Source organism: Lolium rigidum, chromosome 7 (assembly GCF_022539505.1).
Source record: "Lolium rigidum isolate FL_2022 chromosome 7, APGP_CSIRO_Lrig_0.1, whole genome shotgun sequence".
Classification (NCBI taxonomy): Eukaryota; Viridiplantae; Streptophyta; class Magnoliopsida; order Poales; family Poaceae; genus Lolium; species Lolium rigidum.
This window is the reverse complement of record NC_061514.1, coordinates 94,416,559-94,436,984: the sequence shown is the minus strand read 5'-3', so window position 1 is coordinate 94,436,984 and position 20,426 is coordinate 94,416,559. Positions and strand designations below refer to the sequence as shown.

At 42.0% G+C, this 20,426-nt stretch overlaps 1 protein-coding gene and 1 non-coding gene across 2 annotated transcripts; one reads left to right on the top strand and one right to left on the bottom strand.

Annotated features, from left to right (window-relative positions):
* Positions 1-507: 507 nt before the first annotated feature.
* LOC124676117 (ubiquitin fusion degradation protein 1 homolog) lies at positions 508-4,504 on the bottom strand. Its single transcript, XM_047212195.1, has 11 exons — positions 4,397-4,504; positions 4,102-4,283; positions 3,614-3,660; positions 2,826-2,903; positions 2,704-2,728; positions 2,587-2,619; positions 2,359-2,480; positions 2,123-2,253; positions 1,725-1,951; positions 1,163-1,428; positions 508-787 (listed from the first exon to the last, which is right to left on the bottom strand). The coding sequence occupies exons 3-11, from the start codon at positions 3,614-3,616 to the stop codon at positions 713-715; spliced, it is 960 nt and encodes a 319-aa protein (XP_047068151.1). The 5' UTR covers positions 3,617-3,660; positions 4,102-4,283; positions 4,397-4,504; the 3' UTR covers positions 508-712.
* A 6,434-nt stretch (positions 4,505-10,938) lies between these two features.
* On the top strand, positions 10,939-11,011 carry TRNAA-AGC. The gene has a single exon. It is a non-coding gene; the product is annotated as a tRNA-Ala (tRNA).
* Positions 11,012-20,426: the final 9,415 nt, after the last annotated feature.

The window sequence follows — 20,426 nt, the reverse complement described above, 5'->3', positions numbered from 1 at the left end:
TTACCACTCTTGTTTCTGCCAGTAAAGACTCGGGGAGACCATATCAATTAACAGAACTTGTCCACATCACATCAGTCAATTATATTATTTTGATGCCATGAACTTCACACCACAGATTTAAGATATTTCACTTAGATGCATCAATCTCAGCACCTGCTCATAGCAATATACTGACGTCGAAGCACTGCAACGATTTCGTTTAATCAATACTACAGGTACAGTTGGCCTGCACAACTGCACTCATTTGAGTAATCAGCAAACTGCCAAGGCTTTTATCATAACCAAACTCTCAGTGGCTCAGGGCCCAACATTGATTTCACAACTAATCTAAAAAAAAAATCTCGCCTGCCACTGAGTTCCTAGTTTATGTCATATCATAGCTTTGATTTATAAGATAATATCTAATCCAAGCAGTCACAATATGCAATCTAGAGACTGAGACCAAAAAATAATAGCAGACTAGAACAGAATACCAAGAGTTGATACACCACCGCCAAAAGCAAGAGCTAATCGTTGAGACATGTTTTCTACTTGATAAATAGATTTCGATCAAGTTAAGCATTTATACAATTAATTTCTAACACACTGCTGCTGATTCAGATGTATGCAGAGTGAAGATGCAAAGTGTCTATAGCTACCACATTGAACAGACAACCTTCGAGCAAGATAGCAATGTTTGATTGCAAGTTGTCCGGGTAGTAACAGATAGCAGCTAGCGCTTCAAGGAGTAGCTCTTTCCAGTGAATGCGTTGAACTTCGGTTCTTCCTTCTTCGGAGGTTCAGGCTCCTGTTGGCAGTAATTTGATAGAAATCAGCTACTGAGGTCAGTAAACTAATCAAAGTTTTCAAGTTAGTAGAAGGCATGTATCCAAGTTTTCTGATAGCTATGTTATTGAAGGTAAAAGAAACAAAATAGCCTAACCAAAACTCTGCTCAGTACAAAATATCTCATCTTCTCAAGGAAATGTCAAACATAATTAGCAACCTTTCGATGAATTTAGTTCTTGCATATAAATGAATCTGAAATCATATTTAGCATCTGGAATTTGTCTTGGAGCACACTGAATTTGAAAGGTTTAAGTCGCCAAAGTACAAATTCAGTAGAGAAAAGGAGAATATGAACAATTGAAAAAATGCAGGGTGTTGTTGCAGTGGAAACTACCTTTTGTGCTTCTGTTTCTTTCTTGTTGCTTGCACTTGAACCAAAAACAAGCTTTCCTGTTTTCTGGCGAGTGGAAGTGGTAGCTCCAGAAGGTGCTGCAGTTTGCTGACTTGCCCTTTTGTTCGAGTCTGAAGGTGCAGAACGTGCAGCCACAGTAGACGAAGAGACTTCAGGTGCTTGTTGTTTTGGGCCCTTACCATCCAAACGCTTTCCAGAACCAGTAAATGGTTTGAATTTTGGTTCATCTTCAACAATAGCTTCTTGATCTGGAGATTACAAAAATAAAAGGTTGATTTTTAAAAGGGCATAACAACTATCTTCAGCCGCCTATAGAGATATGGCACAAGATGTCCAACAATACTTTGAAGCAGACAATAATAAACATAAAATACAGAAAATTGGTCAGCAATGTAAGATATTAGTTCCATTTCAGATGGCAACACCAGTAAACAGAGCTGCACAGCTACACAACTATGCTAGACAGGAACAATAATTTAGTTTAACAATAAGGTAAAAACAAAATTACATTCATAATATGATTTTTTTACAAGAAAGTACAGACCTTCAGCAGGTGCCTTGCTTGCAGGAACTATGGGTCGCTGTGGTTTTTCAGGTTCCTTATAATCGAGAGGGGGTGCAAAGTCCACTTCACAGTCTGTCTCAATAATGCTAACTGCAGAAGCAGGCTTCGCTTCAACAATATCAATATAATACTGTTTGTTATTGTAAGCTACCATGATGCTGTCGCCCGTCGTTAAGCAAGAGAAATTTCTTAGAGTTTTCTCTAAGCTGCAAAGTTCACAAGCACATTAATTAATGACAATTACAATCAATGAAAAATGAATTAAGGGACTTTAACAGACAACTCTAGCGCGATTTTATAACTTTAAAGAAAAAACACAACTTTATTAGTCATCAACATGGTGAATGGCAAAAGGAATGAATAGAGTTGCTACTAACATGGCTTTGGGATTTGAGATATCCAGAAAATCAGTTGTGTGAGGTTGCAGCTTCACATATGTACCCTTGGGAAGGGTAGCATTCTTGACACGCACAATATCACCCTCTTGAAGAAGCATGTTTTGCATCATCTATACATATAAATGAGAGAAGAATTATACAACAACAGTTGGGATACATTTCTCTGGTAATAAAACTAAAGAGAGCAGTAAGAGAATTTCACTTATAGCACATACCCAGTAGGGCATGATGATCATGCCTTCTTCTGCTACAAACTCCAACACTCCACAGTGTGAAATCCTATCAGTGGCACCATTGTGCAGCTCAAATAGCATAGGATACTCAATGTGCAGGGAAGCTATTAAATCCAAAACCAAACAATTAAAAATGCATATACTCTACAAGAGTGATCGAAGTCGACAACAGGAAGCTATGAAGTTCAGGGGAGGGGGACTTGAGCTTACCCAGACGATCTAGAGCAGATGGTGGCATTATTACTGTATTGGCAAAGATAGAATTCTATCAGAGTAAGTCATACTGAAATTTTAGAATAAGAGAAGAGAGTAAGCTCTAAGACATACCTTTGTCACCACCTTCCAGATGTGGCTGGAAAACATTAAAATTCACAAAGATGGTTAAGTACAATTCAGTATGCAACACTGTTAGGTACTAGCAGATGAAATTGATACCATAAATAAAATACCTTGTCAAAAAAGGATGCTGGGTAACAGCGATACGTTTGCTCAAAATTACTTCCACGGTAACCATATCCAGAATAAAACTACATCAATAAAAAAAATGGGTAAGTTAAGCATATGTGAACTACACCAAATATGAGAGGAACACAATACTGATTTGGGCAACCGCTATCTGTAAAAAAAAAGCTGTTGGAAGCTAAGAATGAAAATAGATCGCAATATAAGAATTACAAACACCATAACTATTATGAACATAGTTAAACACATTTAACATGCAGATATGTGCAGTCACAATTCCATTGTTGGTGTGAGGATCTAAATTACTTTTGCAAAGCATCAAGCAAACAATGCCAATCATACATGCATGAAGGAAAGATCCAGTGATTAATAACTAAGGTTACAGTGTATCATAGTTCAAAATATCTTGTATTAATATCAGTTGGATGTGAAATTCAATTTTTGGGTGATCATTTTTAGTTGAGCCAAAGGTTATCTATGGATCAGCTATTACGAGTATGGCCAGAGTGGCAATGACTCAAACAACTGAACTTGAAAAGAATACTTCAAAGAGTCAACTATGAATGCCACACATGACCCCCTGATCTGGAATCACTCAACTTTTAGAGTCATAAATAAGAACTTTATACATTATTGGGTGATGAATCACAGAGCCATATAGAAACTCTATACGGTGAAACTATGGTCATGTGTACAATCTAAGTAGTTTTCGAATATCATAATCATGTCATTGAGTTGCACAAGAAATTTCAAGGGCAGAGGAGGTGATGCATACCATTTTGAGTGGAGCTTTGCTTCTACTTCCCTTGGACCTGTTGTTATCTGAAAATAACATGGACGAGTATGAAGGGAAACTATTGGAGCTGCAGAAGCTAATGTACAAGATGGTAACTTTTTCATCAAGTGAGAACTATGTTGACAAGCAAACTATTGGAGTAACACTATTAGGTCGAAGGATCTCAACCGAATTTCCTTAATTCTCAAAAAGCTCGAAACTTTACCCCAAAACACAAACCGAACGTCATCAGAAATACTGTTATTATCCATAATAAATTCACAATATACAAAACCCAGAATTGAAACACAGAGTGGCACGCTATCAAGTAATAGTTGTAGTTTTTTTTTGTTTGTCCCACAAGCCCTCCTCCCAAGCTAACAGAACATCTAACAGCATGAACAGATTTATTCCAGTCCAGCACAATCCAGAACCGTCTAGAGTGGCAGATCTAGTTGGAGTGCCGGAGGTCAATCAAATATTCATACCTCGGAAACAGGACAGATGGCCAAGATTGCGGACGCGGTTGAGACAGCAGGGACGCGACGAAGATCGGGAGGGAACAGGCGATGGCGGCAGCTTAGGTCTGATGGGGTTCAGTCAGCGGTGACTCAATCAATCAGTTCGCCGGGCAAGGAGATCGAATCGGGGCACCACGAGGAGATCGTTGCTGCAATCAACGAAGGGGAACATATAAAAGAGCGAGGAGAGACGGATGGGAATTCCGAATCGAAGCGGGGCGAGGTCTAGGAATGATTCCGAGATGCGGACGAACAAGATTACCCACGGAAGAGGAATATTGCGATGGATGGCGTGAGGTTTCCGCGGAGGAATCTACCCTCCAAGGGAAAAGGAGGCGAGGCGAAGGGAGAAGAGGAGTCGGGTACTGAAGACAAAACAGACTGGGAAGGAAGCCAGCCCAACGGGCTCCTATGCATGGGCCGCATTTATCATAGCCCATTAACACATGTACAGTTAATATGGACGTATCTTACCCCAAAAAAAGGCGTATCTCGAACTAACATGGACAAATATGGATCAAGAAAAAAACAGACAAATACTCCCTCTGATTAGATACGTTCATATGAGCGACAATTAATATGGATCGGAGGGGTATCCGAATTTATATTTATCATGTAAAGTTTAAAAACATATGGAAAATATATACTCCGAGTATTAGTGACAATTATCTAAAACGAATTTTAATTGTTTACTTTGTAAAAAGTATTTATCTTCATCTTTATGTTTTACTTCCTCCTGTTGCGGCACGTGTCCCCTTCTGTCAATGACATGCATCACTGTAAGTTGGTTACGCATGGCCAGAGCTAGCATGTAAAGATTGGGTTCAAGTGTACCCAATGGATATGTGCTAATCTAGACTACATTGTTACTTAGCAGCCCTTAATCACTTGCTTTATTATACTTTTGTAGAGATGAACCCATTAATCTATTTTGCTAGCTTCGCCATGTGGCCACCTCCTCTTGGCGGGCTCATTCCTTCTCCTCTCGTTTCTGCGAACAAACGCCAGTTCTCCACTTCGCCGTGGCTGAGCTCCACCGAGAGAATGTTTTTTCCAACCGGGACTTATTTCCCTTTTCCATTATAAGCATAACGGAAATACAGATGTTCAGATCCCACAGCAAAACATGAACAAAAGGAGAACAAAAGGGATAGGATATGCCCAGCAAAGGAAAACATAATGGTAGGAAAACCCGCTGCTTGATCTCGGTATCGAAAACCAAGCTACGGGGCAAAAAAAAACCTACCCTACACTAAATGGTGCCACACTAATCCAGCTAGCATACAACCAGCAAAAGCGAACAACCATTGCAAAAGCTTTTTATCCCTCAACTACTGCAAAAGCTCAACAGCAACAACATGAGGTAATCAGTCTCCACCATTTGTTATCATCAACATCCCCTATCTTGCAGTTGAAGTCCCCGGAGCCATCGCGGGAGGCGCATTGGAGTGAAGCGCAAACGTCCACTGGAGCATTTGGTCCGCTCCCAGTTTGATCCCCCTCCCATCTTCGCGCCCGAACAAACCTGCCCAGTATTGTAACAAGGAACATATCATAGCAATAGTAACCAAAGGGGAACAAACAACAACTTTCTCAAAAGTTATTTTGTTTCTAACATTCCAAATTCCCCAGCAAATGGCAGCAAAAAGCAACATATGAAATCTTCTCCCTCGAGGATAAAACTGGTAAAACCATGCCACACTTTGCCATAAAGAAGAGGGACACAAAGAAGTTCCCAGAATCTCTCCGAGGTTTCCCTAGACCACCTTGGCATCGGAGCATTAAAAAAAAGATGAGTCATAGTCTCTTCCTGGTAACAAAAGGAACAGAGAGGAGAACCACCCCACTTTCGCTTTTTAAGATTTGTCTCTAGTTAAGATAGGATTTTGAAAGAGTTGCCACAAGAAAATCTTAATTTTCAAAGGGATTTTTGCTTTCCAAATCCACTTATTATGGCAATGTTGTATGTCAAGATTTCCACCGAGAGAATGTTACATGAGAAGAAAAATATTTGTAGGCAAAGGAGGACCTGGCCGGCGTGACAAGGAGAAAGAAAAGAGCCAACAAGCACGTGCACTCTAACAAATACAACCCACCTACAGAGGTAAGTCCATGACCTACGGGACTTTTCTTATGGGCTGGTTTTACAGGACGAGGTGGAGGAGCTTGGCTGGTGTAAATCTTTCCCATTCCATGATTCTAGGAACCGTACTCCCTCAATGATTTCCCACGGTCAATCCGTAAGTTAGACTAGGACAATGCCCGCGCGTTGCTGCGAATGACCGAAATATGTTCACTTTAAAAAATAAAACAAAAATAATTCTCTATCATTTCAAAAATAAACTAAATTTCATCAGTTCTGCCTAGATTAGGGAGTTTTTAAGATGACCGTAGAAAAATAACGACGAATGCCTACGAATTTCAATAGACACGTGAAACTATCACGCGCGACGACGTCGTCAACCGTCGTTGAAACCTCCCTCCCAGCGCAACTCCTTAGGAGTCATCGGCGTGCGCGATCGCTCGAGCGACATGCGGAGATCCGCACTGGCGGCGTTCGCCTGAGGCGCAGCAGCTTAACTTCAAGGATTGTGAGTCGCTCGCGGAGTGTCCGAGTTTTTTCCGTCCGCCGCCTGGCCCATGCGGCCATGTCAGCCATGCAGGCCCCCTGCTTTTCTTTTTGTTTTTTATGCCCCCTCCACCTGGAAAATCCTCCTGGGCCGGCCCATTTCTCAAGAGCAGCCCGGCAGCAGAACTCTGAATACTGATATTGTCATGCCATATATTAAGATTCGAACAGCCATCCGTCTTCTTCCTTTCAATTGTAGATCATGCAAGGCGCGTTTAAATTAGCAGGCCAATAATCCCTCCTTTCTCAATGTGCAGCACATGCAACTTTAATCCTCCTTTCCTTTCATAATTCCATATAACCGGCAGCGTGCAGGTCGACCTTGTATGTCCAGGATCTAGACGCTCTATCCCATTGTATTGCTGCTTGTTTCTACGGAACTGCGGAACGTATATAAATAGGTTGGATGCAGTACAAAGGAGCGAGGTGGGACTATTTAAGTTAATGCGTCCACTCAATATTTCCATGGTCCTGGGCGGTCTTGAGTTCAATCTATATAAAGGGCTACTTATTTGTCTAGCGGCCTATAAGAGAAGGCCCAGCACTCCAACAACGTGCCTCAATTTTCGTATACAGGGATCCGGCCCAGTATGGTTGACGGAGAAACGAACCGGCAACCATGTTCGCAGTTCTGGCGTGGCAGCCAACAGGTACGTACAGAGTATCATTTAGCGGTGGCAAACACTGTAATATGTTCTTTCTTGGGAGGATAAAATTGGAAAGAAAAAATTCGGACGAAATTTTTGGAGAGAAACGTTATGTAATTTGGTGGGAGGGTAGAACGGTCCAAAAAAATGTCGGACCAAGGAAACAATCCTCCCTTTATTATTACTAGCAAAAGTGCCCGTGCGTTGCACCGGGTGAAACAAATAATCAAACGTTGTAAAAGGATTATCACTGTTGACACACAACACTGGTCATATTTTCTCCCATTTACATAATTTGTCCCTAATTAGTTTAGATTCTAGACCGATCGCTGCACTGACTTGTAATACCGCAAACTGGTTATATTGGTGTGCCCCATTCTGAAATTTAATTAAGATATGAAGTCAAACCAATTTATAATTAGTACACGCATAATATTTTGCTAATGACTCCAAAATTTAGTAAAAAACGCATCTATACAACTCAAAATTTACATGAAAGCCTTGTGCGTAGCACCAGGTTAGATGACATGGGATACAATGACAAAGTGTTAATTTATCGTACATTTACTTTGTGCATCTTATTTCGTACAATCGTTTTTAAGTATATCGCCATAACAACTCGATTAATACCCTAATTAGATTTGGTTGTGATTTTAGTTTTACATTATTATGAAGTCATTTCATCAGTGCATTGCATGTTTTAACATGCTTTTCTAATTCCTATTAAATTCCAAACCCTATTTTGTTATACTGGGTTTTATAAACCCCTATTCCCCTTTTCATCTCTTAAATACAACTAAAATAATAATATTGTTTTGGATATTTGAAACATTTTTAAAATCTGTCACAAAGTTTTTCAGAAAAACCAAAATATATGTTCTTTTATTTTTCCTCAACCCACTTTTCCTTTCTTCCTTTTGTTTTTCTCTAAATCAATGGAAAAAAGAAAGAAAAAACTGAAGAAAATGCCCCAGCTACTCCCAGCCAGACCCAGACCGGCCCAAGACCCAAATCGGCATTTGTCTGCCAACCCTAGCTCTAGGAACGAACCGCATGTGAGATCCCCTATCGCTAGATTGCCGTTCTCAGCGCCGGCACTCTCAGTCACGAACTTCTCTCCTCTCCCTATTCTGCTCCTCACAAACACGGTGAGCTGCCGGCGGCCGTGCCCCTCTCCGTCGTCTTGGCCGGTGCTCGGCCACGCCGCCAACCAAGCTGCTCTTCTCGCGGGCGTTCTCCTACTGCGCCCCCTAGGCAAATCGCTGCGCCCTCGCGCAGCTCTTCCGTGAGACGCACGCCGGCAGCTTCTCCTCTGCGTGCGCGTCGCCCAGGCGTCGTCGTTGTCAAGCCGGTCTCCCCCGCATCCGGCCCCCAGCGCGGAGATTTCCAGGAATTTGTCTGATCCTTCTCTTCCGGACTTCTGAGTCTCTCCCTCTTTTCCCAAATTCGTCTGATGCTTCCTTCCGTTCCCTCATGCCATTTAGAGGGCAATTTCTCTCTTTAATCCGCCTCGTACGCCAACAAGCGTGCAATTCCTGCGCTCCCATGTTTGATGCTGCTTCTTATTCAAATCAGCTTGTTATAACTCACAAAACGTACGCATATAAACTGATGGAACCCGGTAGATTAGAGCGAGGTGGGACTAATAACAGGAACATAAGAAGACCCGAAACATAGGAATTACGAAAGAACAGAGATGCTCGTGAATTCGCTCTAATTGATTCTTGCTAATGTATTGGGCTGTTCGGCCGGCCCACATCGCCCAGCTCGCGTGAGTCCGTGTCGACGAAAACACCTGGGTTCATTCGAGTAGGGGAGAAACAATACTACCGAACCGGTACCGTGGCAAAAGTGTGATATATGCGATTTGGTGGGAGGGTAAATTAGTCCAAAAAAGTGTCGGACCAAGGAAACAATCCTCCCTTTATTATTAGGTATAGACTAGCACAAAACCCGTGCGTTGCTACGGCGTCACACTAAAATAAGTTGAATAAGCTTTTACTTGTTTTAAATCCGTATGTCAATTGCTTGTGTTGTAGCATGCAATAGCTTAAATCCCAAAAAAAACAATCATTTCAAATCTATCACTACAGTCAAATATTGACAGTCTTAGGAAAGCAAAAAAAAAATTGTATTAATCTAGATTCAGCTATAACTCAAACGAAGGTCAAAAAGCAGAGTATAGTCAGACTGACCTGAAACAAGAGAAACAGACCCCATAGGCCTACACGTGCAGGGGCAATAAAATTGTCTGTGTATGCACTCGCGTCCGTAGATGGCATAGATGGATGAGATAAATAATTGATGCATGTACTGCAAGCAAATTCAGGGCCAGGATTAAACACAGAGTGATATCTGCAGTGTTCTTCCAAAGCAGAAAAAAAAAGGAAGCTGATGTATTCCTATGTACATTTATCAGCAGAAGAAACATAGAAATAAGGCAGCGTAGCTGAGTTGCTCCTCAGAAAAAAGACCAATTATTTCTCGATGTAAATTGAAGCTGTCAACGTACAGAATAACTCGTGCACCTGCACTTCTCCCATAAATTTTCGGGCAAGGAGATGGAGCCAAACTGAATGATTGGATAACCTCATGGAGCTAGTGCTGCTTGTCCTCCAACCTCACCAAGAACCCATCTATTAACCAATGAGACTTCAAAGCCGAAGGACAGCCAATCTAACAAAACCAGCGATTCAGAATTAGCAAAAAGAACAACCCGATTGGCAAAGATCAGATCCCGTGTGCTGTTCCGCTGAACGTGTCTACCCCACGTTGCGCGCATGCCGTTTGTGGCAGAGCTCATGCATAGCAAGCACCTGATGAAGCGAGGACCAATTCCTTCAGTTAGATCGGCTGACGATGACAGGCCTAGCGCGGAGGCAGAGGGCGGTCTTCGCCCATAAGTGATGCGCGGCGGCGCCATGTCTCCCAGGTCGTTCCGATAGACGAAGGCATCGCAGTGTCGATGCTGTCGTTCAGGGGCTCGGCGGCGACCGAACGGTGTCCTGGAGGAGAGACACCGACCTTCTTGATTCCTGTAATTGTTATTGGGGATTTTCCAGGATTTCCGGGATTTTTAGGGTTTGGAGCAGGCACAGAAGATGGAAGAATATCGTGGGAATCGTAAGCGGATTTTGGTGGAAAGGGGTAAGAAATTAAATGGAAATAAACTGTGATTTTGATTTGTTCAGCCGTCCTAGTTGAAGTACGGGACGGACGGGCCTCTTTTTTTTTTATTTACCGAAACGGTGCGTACTCTTTTCACACGAGCGGTGGCAACAATTGTAATTTCGATGGACAATCATGGGTAAAGGAAAAACGGACGAAAATTTAGGGGAGAAACCTTCCTTCCTTTATTAGTAGGTATAGATTAGGTATAGATTTTGTAAATAAAAAACAGCCAGTAGATAATACCATTACTTAAAAAAAACGAGACACACGGATCAGGCAACTCTTTTGTACTTTTCTTCACAAACTCTCGAGGGAAATTATAGAATTGTAAAATTATAAATAACATTTCATCACGTCGGGGATGTAGCTCAGATGGTAGAGCGCTCGCTTAGCATGCGAGAGGTACGGGGATCGATACCCCGCATCTCCATTTGATTTTTATTTTCTTTCTTTCTTTCTTTCTTTCTTTCTTTCTTTCTGTCATTCTGTGTGCTTCTCATGTCCTCAACTTTGTTGCCCATTTTGGACTGCTCTCCATTTGCTTTTGTTTTTTCTTTTTTTTCTCTCATTCTGTGTGCTTCTCATGTCCTCAACTTTGTTTCTCATTTTGGACTGCATTGCATGAGTAGCCAAGATGTTTCTATCACTTTTTTTCCGTTGCAGTGTCGAACAAAAGCAATTTTTTATTAGGATACGAAATTCAGAAATATAGCAGCGTCCCAGCCGGCGGTGGAACCCATCGATTAACTGAAGTGAGGGGTCACGCCTTGAAGCCTCTGTCAGCTTAAAACGGTTCTGTACAGGCTCTAATTTTCTCAGCCACTCTTTGAGTACGCAGCTTTCCATTACCATTGCGTATAGCTTTCCAGAGGTGTGCCAAAAAGTTAGAGCAAATACAGTAGTGTCAGAACAGATTGATTCTCTATCAAGGAAGTCAAACAACCACTGCCAAGCATTATTCATAGACAAGCAAAATAACTGTGCATTTCCCTACTCTACTCTGCATCGATCCACCATTATTTGTTCTCACATTCGACAGCTCCAACAAATCCCCATTGCGTTTTCCGTTGAGAATGGTGGTATAGATGATGACATCATATTAAGCACGTCATATTGCTATGGATCATGAAAGAACAACATGCAAATTGGTAAAATGCAAAGAAATGTATAGATTAGTAGCTTTCTAACCCCCTCACAGAAAGGGTTAATTCAGTATACCACTGCCAACTTTGTGTCTATGTAAAATGCCAATGTGAACAAAATTAAGCACAATGTTATTGTCAACACCTGGGTGCTTTGATATATCCTGCTGTAGCAGTGGCATATACTTCGTAGAATGCTTGCGGTTAAACTTTGACCAATATTATACAAACAAACAATTAGGTTGGCAAGTTGAAAATAGCACTATTAGAAGTGTTGCGGGAAATATTGTCATGATAATTTTTGTACAGTTTTTTGATAAAGGAAATATGTTAATATCAAGAAGATAAAGCTAACATATATGTATAAATATTAATGGTAAAAAAGATACCTTACTGACTTGTAAAACGTATAAATATTAGTGATGATATATTTACAAACATAGAGCATATCAATGTTCTTCGAGGCATTCACCTCATTACAAGAAAATTAGAGCAACAGGGACCCTATTTACAAGAAAGTATATCAAACATATGTCATGTAGAAGCTTACACCTTCCCATTCACCAAGATGACACCATGCAGTGTACAAGCTTGAGATACATATTTTATATGTGTCTGTCTTCAGTTATAATGAAGGTCCCGCTGGATGATTTCTCAAACAACCTGTCGAGATACACATGAAAAGCAACATAGCAGAAGGGCAACCAAGTTACTGACCATCGAATATCTATCTTTTACCATTATGCAAGCTTCAAGGTACAAATAAATATAACCCAAGGGAAAACGCACTTGCCCATATAGTACTGAATCTATATATAGCAAAACTGCAGGCTCTTCTCAGTTCGCTTACAGAAGAAAGCGCATATGAATATCTGCTCATTTTCTTGACGGTTCTTGATAGATTATTGCTTGACTGGATTTGAATTTCACAACAGCACAACTGAAAGAAGTAATGCAGACCTTGTTTCTAGATGATTTGGAGCCAGTCCGAAAAGTACTAAGCCAAACAAAGTATATAGTCAACCAATAATAGACTTGCAGATCTTTCAGAACCAAAGGAAGACACGATAAATGCAAGTTAAATAAATTACACGGATACTGATAAACAGAAGAACTTGTTGCCATGTAGCATCCGTCGTGGCCACAACCAATGATGCAGGTGTAGAGCAGCTCAGGCACTCGTACTCCCCAACCTGCCCACCTTGCTACCAGAAACAACTGCCTTTGCCATTTGCAATACCAGCAGACACCATGACTCTCATGATATATCTATGATCGCATTCTTCAAGCTTCAGACCAAAATAAGCTCCAGTTCGCCTTCTCTTCCGCCGAGCAGGTCCTGGGAACAAGTTGCATTGAATCGCGACCCTCCATCGCGGCTCACAAGATGGACCAAGGATGGAGGTAGCTGGCGGACCATGGATAGATCTTGCGGCTCGAGGACGGACGCTGGACGTCGACGTCATGGTTGAGGACGACGGCGAATGGGAGGGCAGGACCCCCTTCTTCCTGCTGGAGATGGAGATGGGGAGCTTGTGGCGGCCTAGCACGAAAGGAATAGAGATTCCCTAGCCACTTTTCATGCAAAATGGTTCACCTGTTAATCAATGGAAAAGAAGAAACACAATGTCATGTATGAGACATGACAGGTTGACTGCAGTTTGCATAAGAAGAAAATGATTTAGAGTCGTGAAAAATATAACTACCTCAAAAAAAACATTCTGATATCCCTAGACAAAAGTAGTTCCCAATGAATATTTATGGAGCCTTGTGACCAGCAACTAAAAGTCGGCAAAGACATCTGAGTGAAAAGGTTGTGGCACAGCATCATCGGACTCCCTGAGAATTACTTTTCCACTCGCACCAGCTTCTGCAAGAAATAAGAGGTCTGCCTTCTGAATGCCGGGCGCATTGGATGGAACTAAAGTGGGAGTAACCAGTGTCATTTTATGGAGAGAGGTAGCCTTCCTCAACAAGAAACACACTAGCTGCAGCTCAATGTGGTTCCAGTTGAAGTTCACAATCTTTACCACCTTAAGGTTTTCTAAACCATTCTCTGGCGGCTCAACCCACACATAGTCAAACGGATCCACCAAGAGCTCACTGGGGATACTAGGGAGCTGCAAGAACAAGCCGGAATCATTTAGATGCATTATAATGCAACAAGAACGCATCAAAGTTTCAATGTAACAAAAACGAAAAACTGGCTACTAAGCCTTTCATAGTATAAAATGTGGAATGGGTGTTAAACCTGCACAAAAAGCCTCTCGAGGTTACAACATTGGCTGTTCTTGAGGAACATGTAGATGTTCGCAAGGTCAGGGGCCCTCATTTCTAACATGAGCAGCTGTAGTTCTGTCATGTTCTTAAAAAATTCATCCATCTTGACTGGTTCGGCGTGCAGAATTGCTATAGGCAAGGAAGACACGACCTAAGATGGCATTCAAGGTTAACAATCGATCCATGAATCCAAAGATAGCATAACAGAATAAACTCCAATAGAAAAGATCAGAAGAACATACAAAGAGGACATTGCTGCAGATAGTGAGTGTGGTGAGTTTGGAGCATACATGGCTTTCAAACCATTCACTGAACACCTGATATAGTCACAAATTTCATATGAGTTAGATAATCATGCAGGTAACAAGGGAAAAATCAAAGGACTCCTATGAACCTTTTTGCAGATGAGGACATTGCCGCTTCTTTGGACGCCAAACCGGATGTAGAGGTCAGCTAAGCATGCGCCGCCGGGGAGATAGAAGGACGAGAGGAAACCGCCGCTGTAGCGAAACGACCGGAGGCTAGAAACTACCGCGACGTCCACCTCGATGACCTTGCTGCACCCTGCGATAGTGACGCTCCTCAGGTTCAGCCTCATCCCCAACGCCGCCGTCACAGTGATTCGGCGGAGGTCGTCGCAGGAGTGCAGACCGAGGACGCGGAGGCGGGGGCACAGTGCCAGCATCCTTGCCAAACCCCCATCGTTGATGCGGACGGAGTGGAGCCGGATGACCTCGAGAGCAGAGCAGGGCTGCGCGGCCCGGGAGTTGAGGCCGGAGACCTCGATGCCGTGGAGCGTGAGGCACGCAAGGGCGGGGCTGGCCGCCGCTGCCGAGAAGGGGAAGCGGAGCGTGGCCGGGGAGGGCGGGCTCCGCAGCTCGACGCGGAGGTCCTCAACGCCACAGCCGGCGGCAGACTCAAGGTAGCGGCTGAACCGGCGGGAGCTCATGGCCGGGGTGTCGACGACGAGGGAGTAGCGGTCGAGGCGCCCCCGCCCCTGGGATCGGCGAAGCTCAAGGGAGGCGAGGAGCTTCTTAGAGCAGGGGGAGGAGTAGGGGATGAGGTGGTGGTGGAGCGAGGAAGGGTTCCCGTCGTCCTGCCACCGGCCCTTCCAGAGGTGGCGCCAGGAGCTGGAGAGGGACGAGGTGACGATGGCGGATTTGAGCGGGAGGAAGGACAGGATGCGCTGCTGCAGCACCTCTGGCAACGCCGAAAGGTGGTCCGGTGCAGCAGTAGCAGCAGACACTGGCGCGGCATTGTGTTGATTGGGCTCGTCATCTGCAGGCAGACGCAGCCTCTTCACCGTGGCGTCACCGTCGGGCTGAAGCGCCATTGTCAGTATCCCACTTCACTCTCCAGTCTCCAGTCTGAAACTGCTGCACCCTACGTAGCACAGCCATTACCCGTTAGATACTGGATGCAGGTACATGAAGAACGAGGAAGACCAAAGAGCTAATAGAATTAAATCACAGAATTAAAAGCATGGTATTCCTTCAGTTGGAAAATCAGGTGGTATCTTTGTTGGGGTGAGACAGGAATCCTTGGAGGTATCTTGCGTAAGAATCAGTAGGCATATTGTTCAGTTTAATTTGTGGTACAAAAAGAAAAAATGTTAGTGGGCCCTTTTGGTGGTATATGGCTCAGCTCATGAAAAGTTAAAAGAGGATTTGCTTGCTGAGTTATCCTCTTCGTGCAATGCTGTTCAGATGCCCTATATTATGGGAGGTGATTTCAATATTGAGACAGTGGGGAAAAACAAGATTTGTTCCTTGCCACATTCTCCTGATATCTTTAACTCTGTTACTCACACCCTTAATTTGAGAGAGATTTATATATCAGGTGGTTCTTTTACTTGGTCTAATAATCAGTCTCCTCCCTCACTTGAAAAGTTGGATAGATTTCCTATGTCTTCCAGTTAGGAAGATTTGTTCTCTATGGTAACTCTTAGGAAAATTGTTAGGGCGCTCTCTGATCATAATGTGTTGCTTTTAGATTCTGGTGAAAATATTGCCAGAAAAAATAGAAATGAGTTTAGATTTGATATATCTTGCTTCAAGAATTATAATTTCTTACGTATGGTGAAGCATATTTGGGATAAACCTGTTCACTGTCATGATCCTATTGATATTATAAATATCAGGTTGAAGAGATTTAAGAAGCATTTTAAAGGGTGCGGTGCAAATATTTTTGGTAATATGAAAAAAGGAAAGGAAAAAATAGACTCTTGGAGGATTTGGAGAAACTTGAGCTGTTTGAGGAAAACAATGAGTTATCCGGATAACAGATGTTGGAAAAAAAAACAAATATCCTGAGTCAACCATTGGAAACGTATGCCATAGAAGAGTTATATTGGCATCGAAGGTCAAATGAGAAGTGGTTATTACAAGGGGATATGAATGCTGCCTTTTTTCATAGAGTAGCAAATGGAAAATGTAGGAAACACACTATGCATTCTTTGAATGCTCCTGGTATTGTCATTGAGGGGACAGTTGATGTTTGATCTCATGCGACTGAATATTATAAAGAGTTGTTTGGGCCTGCTCCTGGTATTAAATGATAGTGATAATGTGGATTTGACCAGAAGGTTCACAGTACAGGAAGTTGAACTGCTCTTTTCTCCATGAAATTAAATAAAGCACCTAGTTCTGATAATATCCCTATTGAATGTTTTGAACATTGTCGGGAAACTGTTCAACATGATATTATGTATATGTTTGAACAGTTTCATAGGGGGGAAACTTGATGTTCAAAGGTTAAACTATGGTGTGATTACTTTATTACCTAAATTGACTGATGCCAATAAGATTCAAGAGTTTCGGCTAATATGCCTTCTTAGATGTATCTATAAGCTAATAACTAAAACAATCTCTCTAAGATTGGATACATATGCTACCAAATTCTTTAGTGTGCAACAAAGTGCTTTTATAAAGAGAAGGAATATCACTGATGGTATTATGTCTCTTCATGAGATTTATTCATCACACTCATGGTAAAAAGCAAGTGGGTATTGCTTTGAAGCTCGGCTTCGAAAAGGCATATGACAAAGTAAATTGGAACTTTTTGTTGCATTTCCATAAGGTGAGGGGGTTATTATGAAGTATGGTGTAATTGGAAATACCAAATCCTTCATAATGGTATTGTCTATGTTAAGATTAACAATGTGATGGAATCTTATTTTCAGAGTGCAAAAGGAGTCAGGCTGGTGAAAACAAAAAAAAAAGGTGATTCAAGCACAAAAAAATGGTTTGATTGTAGGCTTGGCACCTGGCTTGATTCCTAATGGTGCTGCAATATTGCAGTATGCATAATGGTATTGTCTATGTTAAGATTAACAATGTGATGGAATCTTATTTCAGAGTGCAAAAGGGGTCAGGCTGGTGAAAACAAAAAAAAGGTGATTCAAGCACAAAAAAATGGTTTGATTGTAGGCTTGGCACCTGGCTTGATTCCTAATGGTGCTGCAATATTGCAGTATGCAGATGACACGGTGTTATGCATTACACATGACCCTGAAAAAGCTGTGAACTTGAAATTACTCCTTTACTTGTTAGAGCTTATGTCTCGTTTAAAGATAAATTTCCTATAAAGTGAGGTTTTTACTATTGGTGGGGATAATAATATCACAGGTTTTTATGCTGACATGTTCAAATGTCAAGTTGGAAATTTACCTATGAAATAATTTGGAGGTCCTGGGTTCAAATCAGCCTCCTTGCATAATAAAATGCAAGGGAAAGGCTGCCTAGAAATACCCTTCCCCAGACCCCACAATGTGTGGGAGCTTTCAGCACTGGGTACGCCCCTCTTTTAAATAATTGGGAGTTCCTGTAACTTTTGCTGTCCGTGAAAATATTGACTGTGGTTATTTAGATGAGAAATATATTAAAAAGTTGACTTCGTGGATACATGATAATGCCTCATCTGGTGGTAGGTTGACCTTACTGCAGTCCTGTTTGACAGGGATTCCATCCTATTATATGTCAATGTTTTTGTTAAATATGACTTATTGAGAAGCTAACTGAACACATGAGGAGTTTTGTCTGGCAATGTAAGAATAAAAAAAGGAAGTATCACATGGTTAAAGGATTTGTAGGTCTAAATCTAAAGGTAGTTTGATGTGAAAGATCTTAGAAAAAAAAATCTGTTTATTAGCCAAGTGGTGGTGGAAATAGAAAACTGAGGAATGTTTATGGGTACAGATTGTGAAAGCAAAATATTTGCACAACAAAACTATTGCCAATGTTAAAACCAGGTTTAATGATTCGCTTAAACAAAGGTTATCTGATGAGATTTTGGAAAGATCCCTGGTTGGATGGAGCAAGTTTACAGGAAACCCTTTTCTGTTTGATATTTGTCAAGAACCAGATAAAACTTTCATCCAATGTGCCCAGAATAATTTCAATGTCCATTTTAGGAGAAGAATGAATCATAATTTGGCAGTTCAGTGGCAATATATCTTAAATAGAGCTCAATCTATTCCTATGTCAGATATTTCTGATGGTGTGACCTGGTCCCTTAATAAGAAGGACACTTTTACTACTACATCTATGTATAAGTATTGGGAAAAAACATATCTGGTCCAAATTACAAACGGATTTGGAAGCAAAAATTCCCTTGAAAATAAAGATTTTCCTTTGGCAAACTACATATAATGCTATTTTGACAAGGGGTAACTTGAAGAAAAGGACAAGGACTGGTAATCTAGCTTGTTCTTACTGTAATCATGATGAAAGTAGGAATCACTTGTTTTTACTTGCCCTTCTGCACGATTTGTTTGGGGAATCAGCGGGGCAGTGCTTCGGATTAATCCTTTCCTAATACTGTGTGGCAATGCTTAACTTGGTTGCATGTATCTTGGACAACCAGAAATAAGATAACTTTTGAACAATATCATTTGAAATCTCCTGTTGGATTATATTCACCGTTTGTGCTTTCCTCAAACACTGACAGGCATGTACAAGGACGAAGAGAAGAGTAATATTTGTGCAGGTGCTGAACAATTACTCCAGAAGAGACAGGATTTTGCTGGGGAGCAGAGAGAATCTTCTGGGATGGCACGGCCTCTCATGCTGGAATGTTGATGATCGGTAGGGCTAATGATAATTGGTGGTTCCTGAGTAGTAGTTTGTGCTTTTTCTGTTTTTGTTTCCTAAAACTTATTTGGTTTTGTGATATGAACTTGTCGAGATCGAGCACTCACAGCAGGTTTCCTGTTCGCGTCCTGAAAACGAACTGCCTTTTCCTTTTGTTTGCTTTGTAAAATACTCGTTATTCTCGTTAAGCGATTAATGGAAGGGGGTAGCCCGTTTGGAAAAACAGATCTACAGGGATATCCAGTATGAGTCAAATATAACAAGTTCATTCAGTGATTTTAGGCAGATCTACTGGAATATGTCTAATCTATATTACACTGGAGTATGACACAGAGAAATATCCCCAAATTTCTTCCAAGATAGAGTTAGCTACATCTTCTACACACTACTAGTCACTACACAAATAGAAATCAAAATCTGAAATCAGAAGAGGAAATAAACCTGCTCGGGCTCTTTATATTTCTAGAGGTTGCTTCTTCCTGGGCTCAGCATGAATCCAGTCGGCTTTTTCGTCGGAACCCATCAGCCATTCAGAGTTCGAGAGGCAGTCAGGCCAAGCTGGGCGGGGCGTGAGGCCGTACGGCCCGTGTCGTGCAGGCAGGAGGCAGCTCACGCGGGCCGGCCGCCGGGAGAGAGGAGGCGCACGAGCGGGTGGGGCATGGCGGGGACGGGCAATGGGGCAAACGGATCCGTGGCGGCTGCCGGCGGGGGCGCGACGAGGACTGCCGGGCGGGATTGGCGGCGGCGTGGTGTGGGGAGTCGGGGAGAAGGAGCTAGGAGAGGAAGGAAGGATATTGCAGTTTTTCTTGGCTATGGAGTTCCCCGTTCCGTTCCCACCACAACGGCTACTGCTGATGCGGGTGTGTCTCCTCCACTCTCCCCTGGCCTGGCCATTTATTTTCTTCTTGGCTTGCTCTGTACTCTTTCTGGGTACTCTCTAGGAAATTGATTCCTGTAGAGGCCTGTTTGTCTTCTTGGGATCTTGTCTTTTAAGTGCTACTATCTTTTTTGACAAATATCACTCTGTTCCATAATATAAGTTGTTTTGGCAAATTAGAATAGTAACGGCCTTTATTATGGAACGGAGGTAATACTTATAGTTGACGCCAGAATTGGATTGGCAACACATGACTTAATCTGCTTCTGCCTCTTAGCTTTCTGTATATGATCCTCAATAAGAAAAAAATCCTTCAAAAACATTCTTATTTTTCGAGGTTGAAAAAAAAACATTCTTATGAAAAATTGGACAATTCAAAGAAACCAAATCATTCCAAAAATATATGAAAACCCTACAATCAAATGAAACAGAGCTGGGAATCAAGACGAACAAATG